Raw genomic sequence first — 25,352 nt, 5'->3', positions numbered from 1 at the left:
CTTCTGTTAGTCTTAAAGGTGCCACAGGACCCTCTGTTGCTTATTAATGGTTGTGGGATACTTGAATACTAAGGCAATGAGAGCCTTTAAGTACCTAGATATAGGCCTGTGGAGCAAACCAGATGGCAGGACTGGCCTGGCCTGTTACCTGGTGGAATGCTCATTTGCTTAGGCCATGTTCTAAAGATTTTAGGTCTGTCATCTTGACAGTGACAGTAACCTTTTCAATACAATTGCATTACCTAGCAACATACTGTATTAGTCCCAGTCCAAGTCACTGCAGGAAAACCTGTGTTCTTCCCCCATTTGGCTAGCATTATTATTTTTTTGCCTGATGGAGGTGTCTGCAGCCCTTTCTTTGAAGCACCTTGAGAGCCCGGTGCCCAAGTTTTAATTTCTCCTCTGCTGATGCCTTTCTGTTTCCTGCACAGATGACGAAGAGCCAGAATGGGTAGAGGTGATTGTGGAAATTCTTCTATCCCTCCTCTCCCAGCCCAGCCTACTCATGCGCCGGGTCTCCAAAAGTGTGTTTGGACGCATATGTCCTTACATGTCAAAGAAAGCCCTGCACCTGATCCTGAATGTAAGTGAGGGATCTGGGGTGGGAGCTGGACTGATTGACGTTTCTGATTGTTTTACAAGTAAAGGGAGGTTTTGGTTAAATGAAGACAGTAACGGGGACATCCTATGGCTCAGAGGATTTTGGTAAAGGAGATAGCAGGCTGCAACCTAGAAGGCGAAGGCGCTATCTAGCTGCCTGTGTCATTCTAGGTCCAGGAGTACATGTCCAGCTTCTAGCTCAGGGGTTAAAGGAGAGGCCTCCGTGCGAGTGCATGCTATGAAATGGGAATGTCCTCAGATACGTACTTCTGAGTCTTAAAAGAATCTTACGAGAGGATTCGTGCAGGGCCACCTGTTCTTGAACCAGCGAGCCTGGGAACAGCTTATATTTGGCCACTTTTTTCCTTTATCTTTAGTTTAGGAAATTATTGTGTCCCTTTATAGGTCATTGTGCTTATATGTTTTAGCATGAATCGTAATTTTAAAAAAAGGAGAAGCTAAAAGTACCTGAAATTCAAAATCTGAATGAATAGGGTCACATCACTACCTAGTGTTGCATCTTATGAGAGAATAATCTATTGATTGCAAAAAAAGACAACAACTAGAAAGTACTTCCTATGAGGAATGTAATCTGTATTATGAGTTAGAATAGGTGTCTGTTCATTTTACCACTCTCTTCCTCTCATATTTTCCTTTCCCCTCTTATTTGTTAGCTGTAGAAGTATCGTATGGCTTTTTTCAAATTTCCTGGTATGGGTTTCCATAAATAGCAGGTACAAAAGTATTGACGCAAGCTAGAAAGCGATGTTTCTCTAGCCTGTTATAACTTTAACTTGGTCATTGTTCAGCAAATTCAGTTTGCTGAAAACAGCTGTACATTCTGTATATTTAAAAAAAAAGTAAAACTTGTTTGGAAAACTCTTCCACAGGTTCTTGATCCAGAGCAAGATCAGGATGAGGAAAGTGCTGTTGTTGTGATGGAAGAAACAGACAAAAAGAAGAAAACCTCGCTGGAGGATACGGTAACTCCTTCGTTTAAAGAAATAATCTTCCGTCTCTGACCATTGAAACCAGTGTTACTGCAGATCTGTGTCTTTTAATATTTCTCTTTTAATAAAATGACTGCTCCTCTGCTAAGGGATATTTTTCTGATGCAGTCTGAACACGTCTTGTTGAAAGTGCCTAAATGTTAGACTTGGTCTACACTTACCCCCCCAAGTCGAAGTAAGGTACGCAAATTCAGCTACGTGAATAACGTAGCTGAATTCGACATACCTTACTTCGAACTTACCGCGGTTCAGACGCGGTCCACACGCGGCAGGCAGGCTCCCCGTCGACTCCGCGGTACTCCTCTCGTTGAGCTGGAGTACCGCAGTCGACGGGGATCACTTGCTGGTTCGATTTATCGCGTCCAGACCAGACGCGATAAATCGAACTCGGAACTTCGATCCCCAGCCGCCGAACTAGCGCGGCAGTGTAGACCAGCCCTTAGTTTCTTTGTGCTGAAGAAAAATACTGTTGGAAATACAGCTTTATAAAGTGTATGATTTCCAGCGGACAGGTCTCCGCATTGGACAAGCCACCATGATGATCACCTCTTGTTGGAAGTGAAGCAGAAAGGCCACAGGCTGAGTAGTTGTGACGCAGGATTGTCTGGATCCTGGAGCTCAGAGTTGAGGAATTGCAGAGCCTCAAGTGGTGTGGGCCAAATCCAAGTTCATTAGGCATGATAATAACTCTCCAAAGCAGGTTCCCTAACAAGGCCCCTTCCTGCAATGCCTGAAGGTCTTTTTCTCCAAAGCGAGTCCCAGACTGACTTCTCTTTGGTAATTCTCTTATTTTATACCCTGGAGAGGTTTCCCGGCTTGTCCTGCTCTTTCTGCTACAGTGATTTCCCTTTCATTCAGACCGGATGTCCTTTCTGCCAGCAGCATTCTTTCCCCAACCCATTTGAGGCACACGGGCAGGGCAGCATTGAGAAAGCGTGCATTGCCATTGCTTGTTCTTTGTCTCACCAGCCTTAAATTCGCACGCCACTTAACTGGTGGGGTGAACTCTTTTCTTCTTCACAGAACGAGGAGGAAAGTGCAGACTCTTCTGATGATGACAGCTCCGGGGAAGATGGAGAGGAAGACAGTGAAGATGAGAATAATAATGAAGGCGTAGATGAAAATTTTCGGAATCAGCTGATGAATGTCCTGCAGGCGGGGAATGCATTGGTAGGTGTTGGCAAACCTACAAGATGATGGATGCTTCAGAGAGCATAGAGGAAGGCTTGGAATATTCTGTGGTACAGTATAACTAAGGCCCTGATGCAGTGTAATCCACTTTCCTTCTGGGTAGCAAGAATCCTGATCCAGCTAATCTTTATATGCATTTGAAACCCGTGGCTGGTGTTTTCACAGGAGTCTAAGGGAGTTAGGCACTTAACTTCCATTGAAAGTTAATGGGACTTGGGTGCTGAGCCCCATTCAGGCCCCTCTGTAAATCTCAGCCTGTAGCTACAAGTTCCACATGCATCCATGTCGGAAGCAATCTGAGTTGGGCCTATATTGTGTAAGTGTTTCTGCCTCTTGCCCCTCGCTGGGTTGGGTGGCTGGAAAGCGCCCAATTACCTGTCCAGTCAGTTACGCAGTAACCTGGCCATCAGAGACATGCATGCAAGACGTAGGCAGGTAGTTGCCCTTTTACGCATCTCTGCGGCCTTCCACAGCCCTTTGCATTGTAGTCTTCCGCTGGGCTAATCTTTGCTGGGCAAAAGCTTCTAAAGCTCAAGTCGGTCTCCACATGTGGGGAAGTCTGTCCGACACCTGCGCTAGCCAAATCCATCCTGTCCCTCTTGAGGCTTAATGGCTAGAACTCTCCTTTGCTCTTAAGTGTTTGGACCCCAGTGAACTGCAGTCCCAAGAGGCTGAGGAAAGGGGGATTGAATTTTAAAATAAGTAAAGTGACTTTTTTTGTTTTTTAAAGGGAGGAGACAAGAGCGATGAGGATGTGGATGATGAGACCATGCTGGCCCTTGATGAGAATGTTTCGGCCCTCTTTGCTGAACAGCAGAAGCGGATCCAGGCAAAGAAGGACGAGAAAGAAAAGATGCGGAAGGAGAAAATCTTACGGAGGGATTTTATGATTAAGGTAGGTGGCAAGTGTCCTATTGAATGGCCCATGTCTATCTTTGTAGCATGTTGTTAGACAGCTGGATGTATTTTATTGCATTGAATAAGCTGCTAAAGAAAACAAAAACATTAAATGTGTCTTTATATTGTAAGCTTCGTTTGACAGGGACTGTGTTTTGTTCTGGTTTTTGTACAGCTCCTAGCACATTGGGGTTCTAGAGCATGAATAGGTCTCCAAAGACCTACTACAGTATATATTATAATAAAGAAGCAAAGCTTTTCAAAAGAAAACAGTGATTTTGGGTGTCTTTTAGCTGTTGTATGTTCAATTGGGGACACCTTTAAGGGGCCTGATTTTTCAGATGGTGAGTACTTGGCACTTTTTGATTTTATGTCTCAAGTTGAGCATTGAGAAATGGAGGCACCCAAAATCCCTCCTGGAAACTCTTGGCTGTATGTTTTTCCCTGGGTTATTAGGTATAAGAATGGTGAGTCTTGGACCCGGCAGTGAAAACAGTTTCCCTAGGTGTGAACGTAGTATTAATTTGTGACAGGTTTCAGAGTGTTAGTCTGTATCAGCAAAAACAATGAGGAGTCGTTGTGGCACCTTAGAGACTAACACATTTATGTGGGCATGAGTTTTCGTGGGCTAGAAACCACTTCATCAGATGTTAAATAAGGTGCCACAAGGACGCCTCGTTGTATTAATTTGTGACCACTAGGTGGCAGTAGAACCTGTAGAATGGATTTGCAATTTGTCAAGCTGCTTCATCTGGTAAAAGGATTCTTGAGCAGTAATTTATAAATAGGGCCCTATCAAATTCACGGCCATGAAAAACATGTAATGGACCATGAAATCTGGACTACCCCTGTGAAACGTGGTCTCTGTTATGCTTTTACCCATTACTATGCAGATTTCACGGGGGAGACCAGTGTTTCTCAAATTGGGGGTCCTGACCCAAAAGGGAGTTGCAGGGGGGTTGCAAGGTTATTTTAGGAGGATCGTGGTATTATCACCCTTACTTCTGCGCTGCCTTCAGAGTTGGGTGGTCAGAGAGCAGTGGCTGTTGGCTGGGCGCCTAGCTCTGAAGGCGGTTCCCTGCCAGTAGTAGTGCAGAAGTAAGGGTGGCAATACCATACCAGGCCACCCTTATTTCTGTGCTGCTGCCTGCAGAGCTGGGTGGCCAGAGAGTGGCCGCTGCTGATTGAGGGCCCAGCTCGGCAGGCACCAGCACAGAAAAAAGGGTGGTAATACCATATCACGCCATCCTTACTTCTGCAGCGGCTCTGCCTTCAGAGCTGGGATCCCGGCCAGCAGCCGCTGCTCTCTTGCTGCCCAGCTCCAAAGGCAGTGCTGCAGTAGTGCAGAAGTAAGGGGAGCAGTACTGCAACCCCCCCCCCCCACACAATAACCTTGTGCCCCCCCCCCACAACTCCTTTTTGGGTCAGGACCCCTACAATTACCACACCCTGAAATTTCAGATTTAAAGAGCTGACATCATGAAATTTATGATTTTTAAAATCCTATGGCCGTGAAATTGACCAAAATGGACCCTGAGTTTGGTAGGGCCCTACTTATAAATGTTGCCAAACTGATGGGGGGGAAAAATAACTAAGGGGTGTCCAGGGTCACAGGAGCGTCTGCTTTTTTATTTTAGTAACACCAGTGCACTGGTGTGAGATCATCATGCTGGTCTGGAAGCCAGTGGGCCTTCAGCTGGTGAAGTGGTTGTAGTTTCTTTGTCTTCAACTGAATTATGCCAGTTTATGCCATCTGAGGATCTAGCCAGGAAGTGTAATTGACCCATCAACAACACAGAAACTGACTATCCACAAAGCGCTGTCAAATGCATTAACTAAAGAGAATGTTTGTTTTTCTCTCATCTCTTTCAGTTACAGTAATTCTGGGTGTTAGTAGGTGTCAGATTTTCAGATGGAAACGTGATCTTTGTTTGTTTTTAAGTTTTGTTTTATTCCCTACTACTTCCCCCAAGTTGACAGGTGACCCTTGAAAATGGACAAATTTGAAGGAGCTGTTTTTGGCACAGCCTGATAGTCCATATTGCCCAGTCCACTGGGATTCTCATTTGAACGACCTCTATTTCTAGGTACTGGACCTCATTGAGGTGTTCCTTGCTAAGCAGCCAGAGAACCCCCTTGTGTTTGATATTATTGAGCCCCTCCTTCTGGTGATTGAGCGGAGCATGAGTTCAGACTCTGACAAGCAGGAGCAAGACTTCCTCCAGAAAACAGCTGATATCTTCACGTAAGTGTCTGCACTGAAGTGGCTTTCAAAGTCCTTTACCTACCTGTCAGTATGTCTTTGGTTTCTGTAGTAGCTGCTTGGTGGTGCTGACTTGACTCCTAGCAGCTGGTTGTGATGAGTCTGTTGTGTATGTGGATTAAGTATAATTCTTCTTTCTGCTAATTGCATGTTATTAGAAGGAAAAAAATCCTGATCGTTTATAGCATTCCTCCTCCACGCTCCTCCCACTGAAGGATTTCAAGTACAAAACACATTTGAAGAAGGTGAAATCCCTACTTTGCATGCCGCTGAAGTCAATGGTAACCTTTCCATAGACCTCAGGTGCAGGGCCGCCCAGAGAGGGGGGCAAGTGGGGCAATTTGCCCCAGGCCCCGCAGGGGACCCCACGAGAATGCAATATTACAGAATACTATAACTTTTTTTTATGGAAAGGGCCCCCAAAATTGCTTTGCCCCAGGCCTCCTGAATCCTCTGGGTGGCCCTGCTCAGGCTATGTGTTGAATCACACACTTTACTGGAAACTCGTCCTCTTTTGTCCAGAGTGAAATCACCCAGCAACTTACTCTGTTACTAAATTGCTGTGTAAATTTCACGGCACTGTAAAAAACGAATTTTGTAACAGCCCTACCCTGCTAGACCTTGCCTAGTGAGCCCTGCAGTTGGATGGGGGACAGCACCAGTTGAGTTGTTCATGATCATGCAGCAAGGAATCTCACTCAGCTGCTGGAGATTATTTTGAGAAACATGCTATCCTCCTACGCAAGGTGCGGAGACGCATGGGGTTGACACATTCCTGATTTCTCTGCTAGTTGATGTCATCCCAGACAGCTTTGGGAGGGGAGGGTGTTTTTATGAATAGAGATTCTTCATGTGCAGAAGCAGAAGTCTGCGTGTGTGTCTGTGTGTGTTTGGGGTTGTTAAAGAGCACAAGGGAGGCTGATAGGACAGGCTGGAGTTAGGCATAAAGTGCTGTGCATGGTACATGGCGCTCTCCTGTCCCTCACACAACCCGGCTCTAGGCACCTTCAGTTCTGAGTCACTCTCTCACCTCCAGCCGCTGCTCTGCATGTGTTTCAGTACTGACGAGGTTTGAGGCCACCAAATGCGTTTCATGTGTGAGCCTGGATCTCTAGGTGAAAGGTGTAAACAGCTGCTCCGCAAACCCTGCCCTCCTTGAACTGAAGCACTAGAAGGATCAAACAGCTAACGAGTGCTGTACCCACTCCGCCACAGGGCTACCTGTGGTTGCGGCACAGCTCCCATTTCCAGCCGTGAGATGCATGCTGGGTAACTCCGAGCCCTAATGTCGAGGGTTAATGCCAGGCTGCGCATTGCTCCGAACTCTCTCTTCCGAGGTGACAGCCCTGCATTCTTAATGCCTGCGCCCTCTTTTCAGAAATCACTTATGTAGAGCCAAGCAGTACTGCAGGAGCGTGGGCGACCTGCGGGAGGATTTGCATGCCTTGTTGGAGAGCCTGGTGAAGAGAGCCAGCAAGCACACGGACTCCGTGCTAGCACTCTACTATTTCAGGTGGGTAGCAAAGGCTGGGAGAACTCTTCATTTAACACCGTGCTAGGAGGGGAGCTGTAAGTGGGTACAGTTGCATTGACCTCAGTGGGGAGGTCTGTCTTTGGTCCAAATGCCACAGGCAGTTTCACTAAGTGAGTGGGGAGGTGCCTCCATTCAGGTTGGTGAAACCGAAGACCTCGGTGGCTCATAGGCTGAGGAAATGGTGCTGATATTTCAAATCATTAATTGAAAGGGGTAAGGCGGGGGGGGGGGGGCAGCGGCAGTTTTGTCTGGTCCATTTTAGTTGGTTACAATGGTTACAACTAACCATTATAGCTGGTTAGTTATGGTAACACTGAAACTATGCCAGTAGACAGAGCTGGTGAGACCAAGTTGACCAGTAGGCCTGGGGGAAATGTGGGTGTTGGAAAATCCTGAGGAGGCTGTAGAGAAGTGAGGGGGTACAGCGGCTGAGCTGGCAAGCTAGGGAGAGTGTCCTGCCAGTTTGAAGCACCACTGACATGAGAAACAAAATTTGTAGTGCTCCTCTTGCCTGGGATATATGGTACAGAAATGGTCCAACCCAACTGGTAGAGAGTGGAAAGATTCTCGCTGGCTTCTGTAGTAGGCGATGGAATTGGGTCTTGATTCTGGCTGATCAGGATGGGAACTGATGTCACTGCAGGGCTGGCATCCCCTTGCAGTGGCCGTTCTGCATGCACCATGGTAGCTTGTTTTCCCCATCTGTGTTTCACAAGGGAAACGCCACCAGAGCTTTAAACAGCTGAAAACCTTAAGCAGAAGGGCGCTAACCTCTACTTGACAGCGTTTGCTTCTCTCCCCCTTGGTGCAGGTGGGTTAGGAGCTCCCAGGATGCTGGTGCAGCATATATTTATTTCTCCTGTTGCCATGTTATGCCAGAAAGCAGGGGTGACCTCAAGCTAGTCCCATCCATTTCTGAGCCTTGGTTCCCCCATCTCTGAATGGGGATGCCACTACTTAGCACTCTAAACATGCCTAGTCAGGTATGACTCAACTATAACATTGTGCGTCCCGCTGCAGTCTGTTGGCTGTATCCCCCTGATGCATGAGAATGTCTGCTCTTTGGGATAGGGACCGCCTTCCCATGGCATGTGTGTACGGTGCCTAGTGCAATAGGGCAGCTGTAGGTGCTACCACAATACAGTAAAAAGGCACTGGGCTATTCTTGGGTGGAAGGTGTAACAAGAGCAAAGGGGTGTTAGCTCCTGACGTAGCCGTCAGTAAAACAGAGACTGCATTAGAGAGAGGAGACCCAGCATCCAGACCTGTTTGTTGTCCCTGCTGCAGATCACTGAGAAAAGCTGTTTGCTCTGTCTGTCTGACCAGTGGCCTGCTTGTAAGTTCTGTTGGAGACCTGATTGCAGGGGCCTGGGCCTCGGCTTTTAGGCACTCCACTAAACACTGCCCACTTCTCGGTTTTGTTTCTGGTTCAGCGCCTCTTTGTACCTGTTCAAAGTGCTGAAAGGAAATGTGGCCAGAGAGACGGCGACTCCGCTTTCTCCCTCGAAAAAGAAACGGAAAAACAGCGAAGGGAGCAGTGCACAGACTGACCAGGTAAGAGGGCTGTCCGCCTCCCAAGGCAGGGGCTCTACGGGGCTGGGATCCCAGGTGGGCTTTGTATTGTCAGTGTGCATTGTATTATTGCCATTTGGTGGTCGTGGTTCCCCAATGTTCTGCCTCTTCGTTTCCTGAACTGCCATATCCTCGCTGACCCTCCTATTCAGTCTTCTTAACCACCTGTCCAGGTGAGGTCTCTCTCAGCCATCAAAGGGTGCTAATACATTTTAGGTGCCTGCTAATTGGATAATAAACCAGACCCTGAGCTTACATATTAATGCTGCTCACCCCACTGTTCTCACGTATCTTTGCCCCGCTACCTCTTCCCGCTGACTCTGAGCCCTTTTCCAGGAGGGGTCCAGTGTAATCCAGCAAATTGGAGCATGGCCGAACTCACCTGTGTATGGAGGCAGCGTTGTCCAGTGGACTGGCAGTCAGGAAACCTGGGTGCTGTTTCTAGCTCTGCTACTGATCTGCTGTGTGGCCTTGGGCAGGGGTCTTGAGCTGTTCTGAAAATCCCAGTGTCGATCCCTTTCTGTGCCTTAGTTTTCCCTACCTGGACAATGGGAATAAGGATAGTTTCCTTTCATAAAGCACTTCTGGAGCTATAAATAAAAAGCATCAGGTAAGAGCCGAGCGGTCTTGATCCTTGCACACTCAGAGCTCGCGTGACTTTGGGGGTGCGAGGAAAATGCTGAGGGCGGGCCCTTGAAAAGGCATGTTGTTTGGGACAAATGTATAAGTTCCCCAAGAAGGATAAGTTTTGGCAATCTCGACATGTGCTCTCTGGTGCTCTGGCATAGATAGAATCGCTCCCATTGTTTCGCAAACCTCATCTTTCCTTGCTGCCCTTTCCAGCTTGCTGGCACAGGCATTCTGGACCTGAAGAGAGTGACCATGGTGTATCGGGAGGCATTGAGTGGATTCCTGACCAGGCGAAAGAGTGCCCTCACGGGATCTATGTTTCTTGATCTCTTCAACCGCTTCCCGGTAAGCGTTGCTAGGAATGTGGTACCCTGTGTTCCAGGGTAAACCCTCGGAAAGCAACGAGTTTTATTTTTCAGTTCATTGCAGGCTTGCGGAACAGCTGTAAGATTTACAAGAATGCAGCTTGCTAAGTCTAAGAGGCAGAGGAATGAACTATTGTTACCCTCTGCCATTTACACAGCATCATACGGGGAAGTACTGGCATACAAATCTGAATTGAATTGAAAGGCAATACTTTTTAGGATGCCTTATGAGGCCCTAGACAGATGAAATCTGCCATTGTGTATTAGCTTGATACGTGTACTCAAGACGGTAGGGATGCATTAGACTTGCAATTCTAGTCCAGCTGCCTCCGGGCAATGGCTTTTTATCTGCACACACAAGGTATGCTGAGTGTCTGCATTTTCTCAGTCTCCTGCAAACTAGACTCCAGTGCACATATTCCAACCTTGTTTGTGGAGCAGTGTTGTCACCCCCAAACCTTTGGGATAGGCAGTGGATGTTGACTCCTGCAGGCTTTGAACCTCTGCACCTAATTGGAACTGGTACTCCTTATATAGTCTGCCTCTAACCCTCCTGAGCCAGTTGGCTTTCCAGGAGTCTGTCCAAGAAACAGTTCTCTGAACCCCTTCCCTCCTCTTGACAGCTAGAGGACATGCCCCTCCCGGTACTTCAGATACACAGAGGCTTTCGGGTAAAGGAGGCTCTGCTTTAGGAGGGCCCTTTCTCCAGAATCTTCAGCATTGTAAACCCTCTCTGGGGATGAGGCTGACCTCGGTGTATTGGACTCAGGGAGCAGTATTTGTCCTGAATGCATGTCTGTTCCCAAATAAAACCTCAGACCTGCAGACATCCATCTCTTCCTGGGCTGCTGTGGCAGTTTAATTAGCTTCCTGGAGAGCAGTGGTGTTTGCAATAAGCTGGATCATGGAGCGTCTGAGCTGGGGCCATCAAGAAATGGAGGTGATGGTTTATATTCCCCCCCCCCCCCACCACAAAAAAAAAAAAAAGCTAAACCAAAACCCACAAAATTCTGTGATGCTTCAGGTCCTTTAGGAGCAGGGAGAAAGCCACTGGACAGCTGTCGCATGGATGTTTAATTATGGAAAGAGGCTCTAAAATGTCAAACTGAGAATGAGACATTTTCAGATTCTTTACTTAATTCAGCTCTGGCAAGGGGGAGCTTCTGGAAGGCTGGTTTCCTTGTGAGGCTGTGCCCTGCCCTACCCTAATTGACTAGTGAGAGATGGGACGGGCAAATACCATCTATTGGCCAGAGAGTCTCATGTGCCTACTCCCGGCTCTTCCATTGATCTTGGGCAACTTGTTAGGACCCGATTCTGCAACATGCCAAGTGTTCTTGGTTCCCATTGGAGGCATTGGGAGCTAAGGGCACGGCGTTACTTTCAGGATCATCCCCTAAACTTCCATCTCTGATTTTGTCCATTTAAAGGTGATGGTTTATGAGGGTGTTGGAATGTCTAGTTTCAGTTTAACCTGTTGCCAGGCCTGTCTATTCACTGAGTCACAGGTCTGAGTCTCTATGGTTTTTAATAACCGCACAAAGAGTAAGGGAGGGGTTCATTCTATAGCAAAGAACTGCACGTGCCTCTGGTGGACCAGGTACTTTGTCAGAGCAAAGCATTACAATTATTTATACATGAAATCAGAGATTTTTGAGCAAGATGTTTGTTCACCCTTCTTGTTTGCATTGTTTTCTTTGGATTCTTAATGCTCGTGAAGCTGTGAAGATTAATTTAGGGACATAGGAGTTGCCAGATTGACCTCAGACTCAAGGTCCACTAGTCTGGTAACCTCTCACTGACAGTGGTGAATACTTGCTTTTTCAGAGGAAGGTGCAAGAAACTCCGCAATGGGCAGTTGTGGAATAACCTGTGCACAGGGAAACTTTCTCCCTGACCCGCATTAGTTGCAGGTTGATTTCACCATGAAGCATGAGAGTCAGTATCCTTTCCAACACTCTTGCTTGGTTTTTTTTTAGTACTCACCATTCTAAGAGCTTGTCTACTCATGAAAACGAATCCAGAATAAATTAGGGTTAGGGTGAGACTTTAAAGCAGATTAAGTACTTGCCAAGTGGATTAAGCTAATTAGGAATAAGGTACTCTGTTCCAGAATAAGAGCATCCACACATGGAATTCATCAGGAATAACTCCCTTTGTAGACAAGCCCTAACTCTGGGTATTCCCATGCATCAGTGGGACAGTAGAGGTGCCTAAAATGTTGGCAGGATCTGGGCTTAAGCCCACAGTGCCAGAGCATGAAATTGGGACCCTATTGAAGACAGTGGGAGTTTTGCCACAGACTTCAGTAGAGCTAAGGTTTTGCCCAGAGTTGTGAGTAAAGCTGCTTACCTTTCCAGGAACCAGGTGCTGAATCCACATACAAAATGTAGGCCTTTTTAAAACAAACAAACTAGGCTTTGCAATGAGGCACTAATGGCCAGGTCCTTCTTTGTTACAGGTCATGTGTAAGCCGTTAATAGACACCCTCGTCAAGTCTATCACAGCGGGAGCAAGGCAGCATCAGCAGGTAAGAAGGAAAACAAGGCAGCAAAGCTGCATTAAGCAGCAATGTGGAGATGGCACTTAATCATGTTGGCTCGGCTGATGCTTCATAGGTGTATTGTTGCCTTTGGAGTTGCCCAATTCTGCAAAGTGGGCTTCCCAAGGAGGGTTCTCTTGTGGCTGTTGCTTTCCCGCTGCAGGTATATGAGGCAAATTCTGAGGTTTTGTATTTTCCTGGTCACTCCCTGTGTTCTCTCAGCTACTGAGCTTTTTCAGTCCTGCTTTTTACTCATTAGTTCCATCAGGGTGCTTGACTCCTCACAGGAGTGCTCACCTCGCAGCGTTGAGCGGATATGATTGTAGAAGATGCCTGATTTTCCTTGCCTTTGAATCACGGCTTGATGCTTTGTGGGTCAGAAGCTCCTTTTATTAACTCATCATATTAGGAAATATCTGCTTCCTAATGTCAAGAGCCTGCAATTCCAAGGTTAGCCTCCTGCGCCTGCCTTAAGCACCATATACCCTCCAGGCAATGCCTTCTCCTCAGCGACCCAGTTCCAGCGATCCTCTGCTTCCCAGGCCACGTAGTTCTGTGTTTAGCTGCAAAGCTCCTGTACTATGGAACTGGTTTTTGTTGTTTTGTTTTTTTTCAGGTTAATTGTGTGAGCCGGGCTTTGCTATATGTGTGGTGCCTTATTGATAAAACGTGACTGGGGTGACTGCCCACTGAGGCTGCTTTACGCCCATGCGATCGAACCCGACTTTTATACCTGCAGCCATCACTGTGACATCCGAGTGCCTCCCCTGAACACCCCTCTAGGCCAGTGGCATAGTCTTGCTAACATTCCCTTTCTTAGCTGTAAAGTGCCTCTGGCTTAGAAACCCATGGCCTGGAGTGACCTTACTCTGTTGTTGTTTGATCATAAACAGCAATGGAATTAAAACACGAAGGGCCAGATACTCCTCTCTACTCACGCTGCCTGAGGTTGCCAGTGTGAATGAAGTTTACTCACTCTGAAAGGCCTCTGTACGCTGCCAGAGCGACCTTGGTGTAAATGAGAATCAGACCCAAAGTGACTTTGGTGGATGAAAATGAGAACGGGTTCTGTTAATAAGCAAATTAATTAATTGAAGCACGTTCTCTGTTCTGTCCCCGAGAGACTGTGAAGCCTCCCTAGCAGAGGGCTTCGTTTGTGTTACTATCTCGGCTTCTTCCATGGGGAATAACCACTCGTTCCTGTAGGGATTCCCATGGTAATGTCTGAGCTTCATTTCAAGAGTCTGTTTAGCTGAAGGACTCTTGGCTCTGGGTGCGTGGGAGGGGAGAGAACATGGGCCTGGCTACATTGTGCTGATAAAGAACAGGCGGAAAGCCTGATGAAGTGTTTTTTTTTTGTTTGTTTTTTTTTTTGGGGGAGTCTGTCTGCAATCAGCCACCTGAATTACCCAGGCTGCATCCATCTCAGGACGTTTGGCTTCTTACAGTCAAAATTTGGTGTGTGCGTGCGTGCGTGTGTGAGTGAGTGATATCCTCCTCTCCTGATGCTAACTGACTTTATTTTGTCTAGGGAGGAGACCCAAAGGGGACACCCCGTCCCCTTACCTATGGGGTAGGAGGTGTGCCAGAGATGGGGGTGTGTATCCTGGGCACAGGAGGGGGCATCTGCATAGCACTTGGTGCAGTTCTGAGCTGCCCTTGGGAAACTTATGAATTAGAACAGCTCCATGGCAGATCTCACTTATACACAGCGCTATTCTGCCCCAGAATCCAGGAGGTGAAAAAGTGGAGTAAAACCATCTTTGGCTCACCCTGGACTGAGCCTAGGAATATAAGATTTGCTGGAACCAAGCTGAGGTCCATCTGGTGGAGTATCTGGTCTCCAATGTCAGATGTTATGATAAATGTCCATGCTGTGATCAGTCTGGATATTCTTGATGGCTGTATGAATGTCCTTGAATCTTGTTGAGTCCTGGGCCTCAACGTCTTGCATTCCACAGAATCTAACCTCTTGTCGCTGTGAGGGGACCTTGTACTTTCTGCAGGGATATATTCAGGCTCTGTGGGGCATGCTGAAGCAATTGGGTCTGCTGACAGGTGTCTCTCGTTAGCCTGTCAATTAACCCAGCAGGCTATCATCGGCTGATCTGCTGCTAGGCAGAATGTCCCAGCCAGAGCCTGCAGGAAGGACTCGTGCCAAAGGAGCAGGGTGAGTCAGACCTGGGTTTGGACTTTTGTGTTAATGTCTACAGTTAGTTTATGGTGAAAGGGGCATGAAGCCTGTTACCCTGGGTTAAGTGGGGTCCTCTACTGGATTTGTTCAGCTGAACCCCCAGTGTGGGGAGACAACATGGCATAGTCCTGTACTTAGGATATTGGGTGTCAGGAGACGTGGATTCTATTTCCAGCTTGGCCTCTGACCTGCTGGGTGCCCTGGGGCAAATCACTTCCCCTTTCTGCTCCTCTCCCACTGTTTGTCTGGCTTGTCTGTTGAGATTCTAAGTTCTTGAGGGCGGGGACTTTCTCTGGGGTGTGTCTGGTGCCTAGCAGAATGGGGCCCTGCTTTTGCTGCAGGGCCTCTGGTGCTATTTTCATACCAGGAGTTAAGAGCTACTAATAATGGGTAACACCTTCTGTTTCAGTCATAAACCTCGGTGTGTGGGAAGGGAGGTGAGAGAGGCAGACACACACAGAGCAGGCTTTCTGTGCTTTTACGGGGCTTCGCACAAAGCAACTCTGACTTGGTCAGCCTCTAGGCACTAGCACCATGTTTAAATAATAATTTATAGACCCAATGCATGGCTGGGGGGTGTGTACCTTTACATAGCGTTTACAAAACCATTCCAATGGTTGGAGAGGGATTGGGTTGGGAGACCTGGCGCAGGCTCTTGAGGCAATGCTGGGTAGTTTTAATGCAGCAGGCTTTGTTTAGGAAACTCCTCGGTGCAGATTAATGATGGAAGGATCTTTTGAAGAGCAGAATCTATGCCAGATGCAGAAAAAGGATGGCCCAGCGATTCAGGTGCTAGTCTAGGACTTAGAAGACCTGGGTTCAAGACCCTGCTCTGCCACATGCTTCCACTGAGACTTGGGGCAAGTCACTTAATCTCCCTGTTCCCCATTGGTGAAGTGTGGATAATAGTATATCCTGCACAGGGGTATTGTGGGGATAAATACATCAGATTGTGAGGTGCTCATAATCACTATAGTAATGAGGGCCATACAAGCACCTAATAAGTATGTTGCATTGACCCTCCTTATAATTACTACAGAACCGGGTCTCTCCTGGAGGGATTTGGGGGAGGGGGTTGTGGAAAATGGGGCCTGGTCTGCAGATAAAGATGCACCAGTTGAGTGAAATAAGTGGTTTTTAAACTGATTCATTTAAAATGGTGCAACTTTGTGTGCAAGTCACTTCTCTCCCAGGGCTTCAGTTTCCCTCCCTGTGACAGGGAACTGATGATGCTCCTCTCCTTTGTAAAGCACTTTGAGATCTATGGAAGTAGGTGGCGTTATATTGTGGGTGGGAGCTCTGAAATCAATAGAAACCTGGCTCAAAGGGGTCTAGCCTGCGTTGGTAAATTTGCAGACAAGCTAAACCAGTATAGCCAGTTTTAAACTGGTAGAAATGTCTGGAGCATGGTTTGTACCAATCCATCAGTCTGTTTTGAAACCAATTCATGTTTAAACCAGTGCAACTTGTGTGAGTAGATAAGGCCTGAAATTCCATGAATGTTACTCCCATCGAAGGAAGGAATTATAGACCAGTCAGCCTAACTTAGATACCTGGCAGGAGACTGGAACAAATTATTAAACAATCAGTTAGTAAGCGCCTAGAAGACAACAGGGATATAAGGAATAGCCAGCATGATTTGTCAAGAACAAATCATGCCAAATAAACCTATTATCCTTCTTTGTCAGGGTTTCTGGCCTAGTGGTTGGGGGGAAGCAGTAGATGTGATGTATCTTGATTTTATTTAAGGCTTTTGACACAGTCCCCCATGACATTCACATAAGCAAACTAGGGAAATGTGATCTAGATGAAATTACTGTAAGGTGTGAAATTCATTGCCTTCCTGTTGGTACAGTGCTCTGAGGCCCTCCGATGGAGTACAAAGCATTGACGTTTGTAGTTGGATACAGTGGTCGCATTCCGAATGCTGTTTTTCTTCTGAGCTAACAGCAAAAGAACAGAGACTGATGCTCCAGACATGCCCATCTTCAGGCTAAAAATCTGCAAGCCATTTGAAATGAACCCCCTTCTGCTTGGTAGTGCTTGGCAGCTGCTCCCTCTACAATGTCTTTCAAAGCTTAATTTCCCTTCAAGGGCTGGGGGGAGCGGGCTGTGTTTTTTACATTATAAAAATTCACAAAGGCTTAAAATCTTTAGACTCTTTTGTTAATTGCTACTCTTGCAGCACTTTCTACCATTGCCCCTGAAGCCATGTGTATAGGTAATTTAGATCTCCACTATAATGACCTCTATGAATATGGCCTATTGCATGTTTATTGGGGCGTTAATTTACTGTGCTACTGCTGCTAGCAATAAATACTTTCTAATAAAAATTTGTTTAAACAAATTCTGGATTGCAAAGGATTATTCATGGAGCCTTTTGACCTGCTTGCATGTGTATGTGTTCTTACAAGTCAGAGCAATAATTACTGGAGACCATATGTTATAGGCCAGAGCTTCCATAGGGCTCGGCTCGTTGGATGCAGTTCTGGGTGCTGAGCACTTGAAAATACTGCCAGCTAACCTTGATCCTGCACCCACTGAAACTAATGGCACAGTTGGTGCATGATCAGGCTCATTGTTTGTATGGAAACCATCTGCATGCAATGAAGGCCTTGTCCTTACCCTTAGCGGAATGTAACCGTACTGTTTCAGATTCCTTTTTACACGTGTGTGCGCACGCACAAAGGTAGTACAAGCAGAAGTGGCAGCGAGCAGGAGGCTCTTTGATCACACACATTAGCATAAGAAAATAATACGTCTTATGCCGCCAACGAAACTGCTTGTGTCCGACCTTTGAACTAACCTGCCGCTAATGAATTGCATCGAACTTCTGGTGCATACGGGTCTGTTGGCAGTTCCGACGCTTGCAATTAGTTAAGCAGAACGTGTGTGGCATATTAACAAACATGGGAGGCATGCTGCTGTCTCTGCTGTTCTGTTGAGTATATGGGACGTTGGCTTCTAGTGCTGCCAGCCTGACCGTTTCCATGAGCACTGAACTCTCTTCTTCTTTTAAATTCTATTTTGAAATATACGTGCATAGGCTCATTTCCCTCCTACTTCCCTAATGCAATTTGATCTTATTGCTGCAATTGTCTCCTCAGGGAACTTGACCTTCAAATTGCTTCCTTGTGCTTTGTTTCACTGCATGAAGAATTGTTTTTCAATGAACTCCTGAAAGGATTGTTTTTGCTTGTTGGGCTGCCGGAGTATGAACAGGGGATTGAGATGTGTATTTCATCCTAGAGATGGTTGCACAACTCAGCTACATACCAAAGCTCTCCTGACCCTCAGGTGAGAAATGGCTTCCTGCTTTATTTTTAGCAACGTCAATACATTGTGTGAGTAGCTGAAGTAACATTGAGTTGAGTAGCTGCCCGTGGCCTTGGATGCATCCCTCTGAAGCTATTAATGTGGTGTTTGTTAAAGCCCCTTGAGCATCGTTGTGGAAAGGGCTGGAAAAGAGAAAAGTCTGATCCTTCTTTATACGATGGACCACTTGGAGGTTGTGGCGGAGATCAAGGCTCTGTGGTGCTATAGGCAATGTGCGTATACATAAGAGACTGCCTGCGACAAAGAGCTTACTATCCAAACAGGACAAAGAGAGAGCGGAAGACAAGAAGTGCTGTTTATCCCCTTTTTACTGATGGGCCAACTGAGAGAGTAAGTGATTTGCTCAAGACAAAATAGTGAGTCTGTGGCAGGGCTGGGAATGAAACCCAGATCTCTTGAGTCTCTGTCCAGTGCTTTGACTATGAGCCCGAGCGCTCTTTGGAAGGAGCAATATGCCTACCCTGGTGCTCATTTGCTGTCGTTACTCTAGGGCAGCGGTTCCCAAACTTGTTCTGCCGCTTGTGCAGGTAAAGCCCCTGGCGGGCCAGGTCGGTTTGTGTACCTGCTGTGTCTGCAGGTTCGGCCGATCGCGGCTCCCAGTGGCTGCAGTTCGCTGCTCCGGGCCAATGGGAGGTGCTGGAAGCGGCGCGGGCCGCCAGGGGCTTTCCCTGCACAAGCGGTGGAACAAGTTTTTGGGAACCACTGCTCTAGGGGCTTGTGTATATGGGCACCTTTAGGGAAATACAAACGAACTGACTAAATCTGTGAAGAATGCACATCAATTAAAACACATTTAGGGCCCCCTGCCCCTCCCCCACCCCACAGAGGGCTCTCATTCCGCCAAGGAGGATTAAACCACAGTGAACTGACGGCCACTTTATTTCTGAATGAGAACATCCATGCATGGGTTTAATGTGCTTTAACTTAGGGGTGGTAACTTCCCAGGTGTAGTTAATTCATCATAGTGCCCTGTGTTGACCAGCCCTGGGTCTGTTGCTGTCATCCAAGCAGGTGGTCTGGATTAGACGGTTGATGCATTCCGTTGAGACAGTAGGAAAATGTGTTTGGATAATTTTGGTGAGTGGTAATAGCCATTTAGGTGCATCCAAACAGAGCACTGAGCCTTTCACGAGGGTTTAGGTAATTTCCCTGCCATTTTCCAAAGTGAAACTAAGTCGAAAGTGTTTGACTGTCTCGAAAGATGCCCATGCGCGTACTCTAAATCTCCTGGTGTGAGGCAATGTCTGTAGTGAAGACTTTCTTTTAAAGGCTGATCCAGTCATTTTAAGCTTTAATGAACCTTCCAATGTGGAAAGGCTTTGGGCTACTGGATGATGGCTCTGTACTTGCGGTGGGGAAAAGAATCTCTTGATCATAGCTTGAATCTACTCAGGTGGGTTTTGATGGTGGTTCAGTGGCCTGTGACATTAGTTTCTGATCTCAGTCTGTTTCCTAATGGAGAAGAGTTCATCCTGCAAAAACATCCATTACCATGGATAGGAATAAGTCCCCTTATCAAGTGTCGCAGTGGAAAGCCGCAGGATTCCCAATCTCAAGACCTTTTTCCAGGGCTGGGGTAATGGAGTAATGCATGTTCCATGGCCTGTTTGTCTGGCAAATCTTCATCATTGTGTGTGTTGTGCAGTTTGTGTTGTGTGTTTGTTTAAACACAGTAACCTGGAGCCTTTGTGTTCACCTCACAATGTACTAGGTGTGGTGCAAAGGTGACTCACCTGCCTTTTCTCTGTGGAGATTAAGGATGCAGGGGTGGGCCAGGGAAGCAGAATAATGTTTTACTTGTCCAGCAAACACAAGTTTCTTGTCCTTGGGTGATTTGGCTAGAATTCTGCAAGGCCTTCAAGTAAGTGCATAGCTGACATTGAGGCTTCAATTGGCATGGAGATGAAGCTCAAAATGTTACCTTTTGTCAATATATATTCATAGCTGTTTCAAAATGCATTTTCTAAAGCAGCCCATGATGGGAAACACTTAAAAATGTATTTAATCTAGAATATACTTTAGGCAAGTTACTGATTATTCTTGGTGTCTCCAGAGCCTCCTTTAAGAGCTCTAATATAAATAGATAAACTTTGCAGAATCCAAGTAATTCTGTGCCAATGCTGCCTTCGCCATGAGAGTGAAAAATGATCTCTAAACCCTGCCAAAAGTGGTCTTGGCTGGGTGACAACAATGTATTTGAACAGTTTGTTTCATATGAATTTTTTAAGTTGAAAAGTAATTAAATTTTAACACGGTAAGTACAGCTAAAGAGCCGCACAGCATCAAAAGCTGGCACCCCTCTGGGTAAGCATATATTTCTGTCCATGCCTCTGATCAACAAATGAATCATTACACTAATGCACCTTACTTTGAATGAATTTTCATAGATGTTTTCCAGCAGGTGGGAGGGAGAATTTGTTACGGAATAGTTTGCATAAGCTACTATTGGTAATGAAGCAAATTTGAAACCTGCCCAGATTAGTACCGTTGCCATTTGTACTCCACCTCCTTTCCTTTTGAAATGTGACTTGAGAAGGGAGAGAGGGTGGGAGATGTTTCCCAGATCTCAATCATTTAAACCAGCCTCCATTCTCTTTTCTCTGCATTGTTCCAGTCACGGTACTTGCTATGTAGTTCTTTCACAGAGCTTCCACTAGGGGCCAGGCTCGATTCCGTGTACTGCAGAGACAGGTGGACTGTTAGACGCCTCAGTTAACTAGAGGAAGTGGTATGGTTCTTTATGCAATGCAGTGTTGCAGCAGGTGTTTATTTTTAATCATGGCAGACAATTTTTTAAGAGCAGAGGTAAAAGTATCTGTAAAAGTCAGGGGTGATTGCACTGAAACCTGATTTTTCCCCCCCCCCCCCTTCTTTTGCTTAAAGAGAAGAGTGGTCTAGGCCACTTGGGTGGAATTGAAGGAAAAGCTGAATTTAGGGGTTAATCCCACAGTGCTGAGCCACTCTGATCCTGATCCAGCAAAGTACATAAGCATGTGCTTAAGGCTAAGCATGGGAGTAGTCCCTTTGGCTTGAGCTGGAATATTCATGTGTTGAAGGGCTTTGCTGATCGGGGCCAGAGTGCTTTGTTCCTGGCAGGATCAAGCCTTTAATTCCTAGATCTTTGAGCTGTATTGTGGATGCAGATCCATCTCAGCCTTCCACTTCTGCAATGGAATTGTGAATTTGACACCCTGTTGTTTGCCTCAGGAAAACGCAAAGAAACTCGTTTTTCCCTTAGATGCTGCTGAGTCTATACATAGCCTCTGATGTTATTTGGAAACGTGTCTTGTGCCATTTTTAAATGCAATCTTCTGGCCTGAGTTGCTTTATAAGCCACTTTTATTTTCACCTATTCGACTGGGCTGATTTAAAATTTAAAAAGTACCTTATTAACCCCATTCAGGGGAGCGTGAAACATTTAAATAAGCAGGGGTTCCAGAGGAGCCAAAGCATGAGTTTCCATTGTGGTACATACCTGTATTTGTTACTAACTGGGGTGTGTAAATGGGGTTGTGCTACATCTCAGCCATAGATGTGGCTTACTTTGTGCACTCAAACTGTCTTGGGAACGCTATACACACCTGTGTGCGCCTCCTCTGAAAGATCATCTCACACCTGTTTTCCCCTCAATGGTGGTGGTAATTTTTTTCTGGTTGCCATGTGATGGCTCTTGAGTGGCCTGTTGAAAATGTTGATCAGAATCCGTTTTCCGGTGGACAGATGTCTGCATTGCACACCTAGAAACCCACAACTGGCACTAGCCTGTCTCAGTAGAGAGGGTGAAGACAGATAGACTTGGGGACTTGAAGCAATCTTGAGGTGGGCCCCCCACATCAGGCTTCTGTGGCAAGTTGATAGGTTCTTGATGGCCAGGTGGAGAAGCTTCCGCTGTTGTTGTCTGTGCTCTACCTACTCTGTGGATAAAAGAGGTGAGATTAGGTTATTGCTCCAGCACCTTTGGCAGATACTAGACACACGCCATCTCTCTGGGCCAGATTTTCAGTAAGAGCTTGACTACCGTTCAGACACCTACATAAATGGACAGATTTTGGGGGTGCTGAGCTCTGTTTGAAAATATGGCCCTGTCTGTGTGTCATAACTGATTTTTTTGCGGTGTTGTAGCTGTGTTGGCCCCAGGACATTAGAGAGACGAGGTGGGCGAGGTCATATCTTTTATTGGATCAACTTCTGTTGGTGAGAGAGACCAGCTTTTGAGCTGCGCAGTCTGCATGAGGCTCTCATAAAGAAGAGCTCTGTGTCGCTTAAAAGCTTGGCTCCCTCACCAACCCAAGTTGATCCAATAAAATATATGACTTCACCCACCATGTCTCTGTCATTTTTATATTGCCGTAGCATCAAGGAGCCCCAGTCATGGACCAAGACTCCATTGTGTTAGGTGCTGTTCAAAACCAGAACAAAAGGATGGTCTCTGCCCCAGTTCTCTCCTCCATTTTGTTTTTTAGGGGATGTAAAATATTCACTCTGCTAGATTCTTCATATTTGATTGCAAGATGATGGGTTTTTCTAGCAAATTCCCAGGGATAGAGGAAGGATTTTTATTTTTTTTTTTTTTTTTTTTTTTTTTTGTTACTCCATCAGAATGGAGGCTCTTTGTGAAATGCATTCTGGCACACCAGTTTGCGGTCCCTCTTTCCTTCAGTGTTACAGGTTACAGCTGATAACAAGAACTTTCACCAGCTTTCCTGGCTGGAGTCATTCACTGGGCTTGTAGTAGCCCTACCTGTCTTCAGTGGACTAGTTTGCAGTGGGTTGCAAGTCTGAGTGATTTCTTAACCTACTGAATTCTATTTGCCATCTGAGGTTTTTAAGGAGCCGTGCATTTGAGATTTGAGCCGTGCATTCTGCTCCTCCTATTAAGCAAAGCCCTGTGGTCTAGTCAGTGGAAGGGTAGATGTCTTTGTGGAGCCAGTGGGATACATTTGTTTGGTTACAAGGCTGTTGTAACATGCTTAATAATTAAGAGTGGAGAAAACGGGGTGGGGGGGATGACTTTTTTTTATGTTGGCTTATTTTGATGCCGTGGGTGACTGAATGACTGGATCATCAGGATTTAAGTAGCATAGATGGTACAGAACGTTTTATGGTTTTTAGGGTCAAATCCTGTTCCATTCAAGTCACTGGTAGTTTTGCCTTTGCCTTGAATGGGACCAGCATCAGACCCTGGGAGAGAAATCACTGCTTTGCTCTCAGATTTGTATGTAGCTACTATTCTGCTTGCTGCTTTCCTTTCACATACTGCAAAGACGAAAACGGCAGGGAGAGCATATGTGCAGTGTTGACTCTTTTCTTGGCGTTTGATGGGTGGAGGAAGTTTAGATTCTTACCACCTGCGACGAGAGATTGTTGTGTAGCCTTGACTACCCCATCCTAAACAGGACCTGGAATGCGTTGCTGATGGCCACCAGTGAAGGAAGGATGGAGGCTGTAATACAGACAGAACCACCAGGTACAGCAATTCCTGTCCGTGGTTGCTAGCTTTGGTGGAGCTGGAAAATAATGTCTCTCCTATTTTGCCAATGAAGATGCAGTTAGGACCCAGTCTTGCAACTTGTGTGAGTAGTTACTGGCCCCACTTACACAAGCCATCCTCTTGACATCCGTAATAACAATAATGCCGAGCTGTTATAGAAGGCTTTTATCCGCAGATCCAAGTGCTGTACAGAGTGTCGTTATCCTGGTGTTAGAGATGGGGGAAACTGAGGCACAGAGCACTGATGTGACTTGCCTAAGATACCCCACCCAGCCAGAGACCCCCATTCTCCCAAGTCCTAATCCAGTGCTCTATCCACTATGCAACGCTACCTCCCTTGTAGCGTTCCTTCCAGTACTAAGGATTGTGGGATTGTCTTAATTGATGAAACTGCATTATTTGGCCCAATATGTGCTCCAGTGCTTTTGCTTCCCAGACAGCAGCTTTACTGGTGTGATTTTTTTTTTTTTTTAATAGTTTGAATGTTAAACTTCAAAACTGATACTTGAGTGAATCTGAATTTTAATTTTTCATTATCTGGCTGGTAAGCGTTCTTGAGAGAGATGAAAAGCTCTGTCCATCAACTGCAAAGTCACGATTCTCATTGAGTGAATTGGGGAATACAACTGAAAGAGAGAGAGAATGCATGGGCAAAATGATAATTAGGACTTTTTTTTTTCCTTCCCCCTTTGCATGTATATTGGTCTTAAATCTCTGATGATTTGGCACTAGCAAGGTCTTAATGCAGTAGCCTCATTATGAATCGCCTTGAAATAAACACTGGCACATGCCTCTTTGAATTATGGAAAGGCAGCATTTTGGACCAGGGGGAACCATCCCGTTCAGGAATTGTTTGGAGGAGAATTTATTGCAGGACACAGGCTTTTTTAGGCATGCAGATGACTTTGGGCACATGAGATGTTCCATGGAGTTTGATGGGATTACTCGGGTGTGTAAAATTACTCATGTGCCTCAGTATTAGCAGGATCAGGACCTTTGTTTCTCAGGAAGAAGAGAAGACTGGGTAAGGAGGGAAGTGGTTGCTAACTCTTTATAATGAGGCTTATGATATTTGACCTTTTTTTCCTAAAGCCCCAGCTACTGCAGTATTCCATGAGGATCTCTGCTTGCATTTAAAATCAAAAGGTTCTAGGGCTCACAGCTGGGGACAAATCACAAGGTGTTTTTTTTGTTTGTTTGTTTTTTTTTATTTCGTTTTTGGAGGCTGACTCATGGTTTTTGAACACTTGAGCTGTTGGCAAAGGTGAAAGCACCCAACTAGACCCTTCACCGGGTGGACCAGCTGTGGATGTACAGCACAGCGTATATTTACAGTTCCAATGTGCTTTGTTAACAGCCCAGTCCTGTAGTGAGATGCTGTAACTAGAGCGAGAGACTGTATACCTGCATGTGCGAGGTCTGGTCCCAGCTCTGCCACTAGTTCACCATATGACCTTGTGCAAGTCACTTAACCTTTCTGACATTAGTATATTCTCTCTCTTTCTCCCCCCCCCCCCACCCTACCCCCCTTGAATTTTAGGATAATAAGATACGGACTTCTGGTGAGGTGAATATTAAGAATGATTGGCCCTTCTGCTTCAGTCAATATTTATCTCAAGGGAAAATAAATCTTTATGTTCAACAAAACAAGAAGTCAATATATGGATTGTTACATCTATTCTGATTAACTTCATCAGACATTTTGGATTGGAGGGAGGGCAAAGGGG

At 46.1% G+C, this 25,352-nt stretch overlaps 1 protein-coding gene across 1 annotated transcript in view; it reads left to right on the top strand.

Moving 5' to 3' along the window:
* The window catches only part of MYBBP1A (MYB binding protein 1a), a 78,564-nt gene that overhangs the window by 19,996 nt on the left and 33,216 nt on the right, over window positions 1-25,352 (top strand). Inside the window, exons 15-23 of the mRNA XM_026656574.2 lie at window positions 432-583; window positions 1,491-1,583; window positions 2,634-2,780; window positions 3,532-3,696; window positions 5,786-5,943; window positions 7,340-7,474; window positions 8,929-9,049; window positions 9,911-10,042; window positions 12,524-12,592. Coding sequence (XP_026512359.1) covers window positions 432-583; window positions 1,491-1,583; window positions 2,634-2,780; window positions 3,532-3,696; window positions 5,786-5,943; window positions 7,340-7,474; window positions 8,929-9,049; window positions 9,911-10,042; window positions 12,524-12,592 — 1,172 coding nt within the window. The remainder of the gene's footprint in view (window positions 1-431; window positions 584-1,490; window positions 1,584-2,633; window positions 2,781-3,531; window positions 3,697-5,785; window positions 5,944-7,339; window positions 7,475-8,928; window positions 9,050-9,910; window positions 10,043-12,523; window positions 12,593-25,352) is intronic.

This window comes from Terrapene carolina, unplaced genomic scaffold (assembly GCF_002925995.2).
Source record: "Terrapene carolina triunguis isolate 2854851 unplaced genomic scaffold, T_m_triunguis-2.0 Scaffold231, whole genome shotgun sequence".
Taxonomy (NCBI): Eukaryota; Metazoa; Chordata; order Testudines; family Emydidae; genus Terrapene; species Terrapene triunguis.
Note: the sequence above shows the minus strand (reverse complement) of the source record. Positions and strands in the feature narration are given on the sequence as shown.